The following is a 3,897-nucleotide window of genomic DNA, read 5'->3' on the forward strand; positions in this document are numbered from 1 at the left end:
GATTTTAGTTGATTTTATCACAGATTTTAGTTGATTTTATCACAGATTTTAGTTGATTTTATCACAGATTTTAGTTGATTGTATCATTGATTTTAGTTGATTTTATCACAGATTTTAGTTGATTTTATCATTGATTTTAGTTGCACTCTGTAGCACTTTGAGATTTTTGTTAATGAAAAGTGCGTTACAAATTAAATTCATTATTATTTATTATTGTATAGTTTGTATATATATATATATTATATATAGTTTGTATATATATATATATATTATATATAGTTTGTATATATATATATATATATATATAGTGTGTATATTATATATAAAAAATATATACACTTTTTTAAATTTAAGCATGTTTTAATAAACTATTTAAAGATTTGTGATTATTATAGTCTGTTTGCTACAATAAAAGCAATCTATGGAGGGAAAAAAATCACTCTACACGTAAATATGACCTGATTAAAACTTATTAAGACTGTGAAGGGAATGCAGTAGGGTTAGAAATTATGAATGGTACTTTAAAACTTAAATGGCTATTTTTTTCTAAATATTGTAATGATCTCTCAATTTGGTCATATATACCCAATTTGTTGTTTAATAAGATAGAGGGACTTCATTTTCTCTTACAATGTGAATTTGAGTTTATCAGATTGCCTGTGAAACTGTCAGATTTTCTTAAACTGTTTTTCTTTACTGGAAACTCATTTCTGTCAATATTTCACACACTACACCAGTGTGGAACAATAGGTACATACTGATTATTAAAAAATGATGTGTTTATTTTGAGGAGCGGTGTTGTAAAGACCCATTTTATGGTCAACAAAGGAAACATTTTACAATATCAAGAGTTCTGTAAAAAAAATTCAAATCCACTCCGTTAAGAATGAATATAACCAAATTTTAAAGGCTGTTCCCGTCTCTCTTAGGACTATGGTGAGACAAGGTATTGTATTCTCTGATATTTCCCCTGGTGTGAAACAACTCTGGATTGATGGAGTTGTTTTCTCTGACTATCAATGCAACAATACATTTTTGCGAAACAAACTTCTGCATCACTACTCTCCTAACTTCATTAGGAGAGAATATACAGTATTCTGAAGGACTTTAGTAAAGAAGACATTAAAAAGATCAGAACTCATTTTACATCATTTCCAGTTCCTCCTAAAGCCAAAGAAATTCAATTAAAAAACTTAAATACAATTTATCGTACTAAGGAATTTCTGAGGACAAAATTTAAAATGGACACTGGGAACTGTGTTTTCTGTGAGACAGAGAGTGAGAACCTGGAACATCTTTTCTTTGACTGCATGGTAGTTCAGAAATTATGGGTTATTTTAGGATGTGGATCCAATCCAAAGGGATTCAACTACCTACTCTCAATTGAAAAGAAATCCAATTTGTGTTAATTAATAAGGTTGGAAATAATGAATATACTATCACTTTTCATTCAACCTTTCTTTATACAGCTAGCCTCATTGAGCCACGAGGACTCATTTACAAGAGGGACCTGTAAACACATGTTTTTCTTCTGGTTTGGGGATTAGGTTGCTTTTATTTATTTTTTGTGCAGTAGAAAGTTAGAGCTGTGTGAATGTGGCACATCTGTGGAAGCACACAAATATGAATGGGCTCAAACAACCGTGTTGCAAGGTTTCAACCCAACCAGCCTTCAATAATTTCATTATATTAGTGAAACATTATGTTCATAAATGCAGTTTTTGTCAAATGTAAATTTAATGTGAACCACTGGAAGAATGGGCTAAATATGCAAAATCTTTAAAATATGTAAATGAAAAAAAAAGTGCTGGCAAATTTCTTAGTTTCTTGGTTATTTCAGTTTCTTCATTGAAGGCTAAGTTTTTGTCCCCTTTTCTTGTTTGTTCTTATTTCCACTAAGTTATGAATCACCTTTTGTAACTTTCTATTGTAAGATCTGGTGCTTTCTGTTTTATATTGTAAGTTGTTAAATAAAGTAAAAAAAGCAATCTATACAAAAATCATTGACAATCTATATTATACACATGGCACATAATCATTTTTAATCTAATAACGTGAGCTCAGTGGATTCTACAGAGTCGCCTCTTATCTTTCAAACATTAAACTTTCTGTTGTTTTCCTAATAAAGATGTTAAACTTAGGATAAGAGCAGGTGCTCTTTGATTTAATGAGTACCTCTAACAACTATCAGAAAGCTTCAGAATGACGGCTCAAATGTTTTCTAACACCAGAATAGTTCAGTTTTGAGATAGCCACTTTTAAATGTTCAATTTTTCATTTTTATTTAGAATGTGTTTGATGAAGTCATTAGCAGGTGGACCCAGTTGTACAGCTCTGTCAGAAGTTGTCACCTCTTTGAGAGAGATTTCTCATTTCTTTTTCTCTCTCAATGCTTTTTCTGATTTAAAATCTAGATTTATTTTAAATTATACATTTTGTGGAATAAAAAATAATACTCCTCCCCATCAAGTACTGGTAATAACAACATAAATAAATGATGTATATCATCAAGTGACTACCCTGATTTAAAAAACTGCCTCCATCTACAACAGAGAACTTATGCTCAGCAGTTCTTGCCTGTTGTAAACATGTTTTTAAATGTTTGGTGTCTGCACTGCCTCATCTGTGTGCTTCTACAGGACCATCCTCAGAGACAGTGGCTTTTTCCGTTACCTTCACACGGCAGTGATAGTGAGTGGAACCATGTTGGTGTTTGGAGGAAACACGCACAATGACACGTCCATGAGCCACGGAGCCAAGTGTTTCTCCTCGGACTTCTTGGCCTACAGTTTGGGTCAGTGCACACACAACCTGCTCATTGGGCTTTCCTTCGCAGCATAGTTTATGGGTGCAAAGGCCAATATTTGTGTTAATTGAAAGCATTTTTAACTCCTGGATCAAACTAAGGAAAATGTCATAATTAAATTGTTTTTTACTGTTTGCAAGGAAAAATATATCAATAAATTAGTGTTAGTCTTTTGTTTTTTTGCATACAGGTAAACAGAGAAACCGATTGGATAATTAAATATAATTACATTTGAACAACTTCAACAACAACAAAAAATTCATGCAGTGCACTGGTATCCCATGCTCCCTGATGTTTGTTAAAACCTGATAAAAGGAATGATGAACACATTACAGCTGCTGGATTTTACACATTTCTTTTCTGTTATAATTATGTGCAATTTAAAAAAAAATCCATCTTTGTTTTTTGTTTTTTTTAAGCTGAATCACCTCACTAGTCATTAATTTAGGGTTTTGCTACCAGGCTTTATACATTTTCCTATGAATGAGCCCTCCCCTGTGAATCGCCACCTTATCGCGGTGGAGGAGTCTGTGCACCTGATCGATCCTCGGAGCTCTGCTGGGCTCTTCCATGCAGACTGCTCCTAGGTGACAGACCAGATCAAGAGCGATTCAGAATATGGACAGAGAAGAACAAAGACTTTAACAGCACTTTGCTGTTTTGAACCACTTTGGCCATGGCTGCCACAGACCAGTTGGTGGGGGAGGGGCGGACTCCAGAAACCATCATATCACTATCAAACCAGTTGACCCAATATGTGAAGGTGCTATTTATAACACTGAGCTTGTGGCTCCTTGGACTGATGAAGACTTTTGTATTGAAGATGAAATGTTTCAACAAAAGAAACGGTCCAGAAGATCTGACTGGACTTTCTTGGATTTTCTACCTGGATTATTGAGCATGAACTTTGATCTCAAATCACATAGTTGCACAACTCTTTTTGATTGCTGCGGTACTGTTTGTTGACACAAGTAGCTTTTGTCATTTGGCAGCTAAACAGTCTAGTTGCTCAAGTGAATGCATCTGCATTAAAAAAATAAATAAATATATATATATATATATATATATATATATATATATATATATATATA

The 3,897-nt window shown here is 33.1% G+C and overlaps 1 protein-coding gene across 1 annotated transcript in view; it reads left to right on the forward strand.

The window, feature by feature from the left end:
* Positions 1-3,897, forward strand: part of atrn (attractin) — a 280,476-nt gene that overhangs the window by 51,438 nt on the left and 225,141 nt on the right. Inside the window, exon 10 of the mRNA XM_037695258.1 lies at positions 2,640-2,794. Within this exon, the coding sequence (XP_037551186.1) occupies positions 2,640-2,794 (155 nt within the window). The remainder of the gene's footprint in view (positions 1-2,639; positions 2,795-3,897) is intronic.

This window comes from Nematolebias whitei, chromosome 21, assembly GCF_014905685.2.
Source record: "Nematolebias whitei isolate Nwh7 chromosome 21, NemWhi1, whole genome shotgun sequence".
NCBI classification, from domain to species: Eukaryota; Metazoa; Chordata; class Actinopteri; order Cyprinodontiformes; family Rivulidae; genus Nematolebias; species Nematolebias whitei.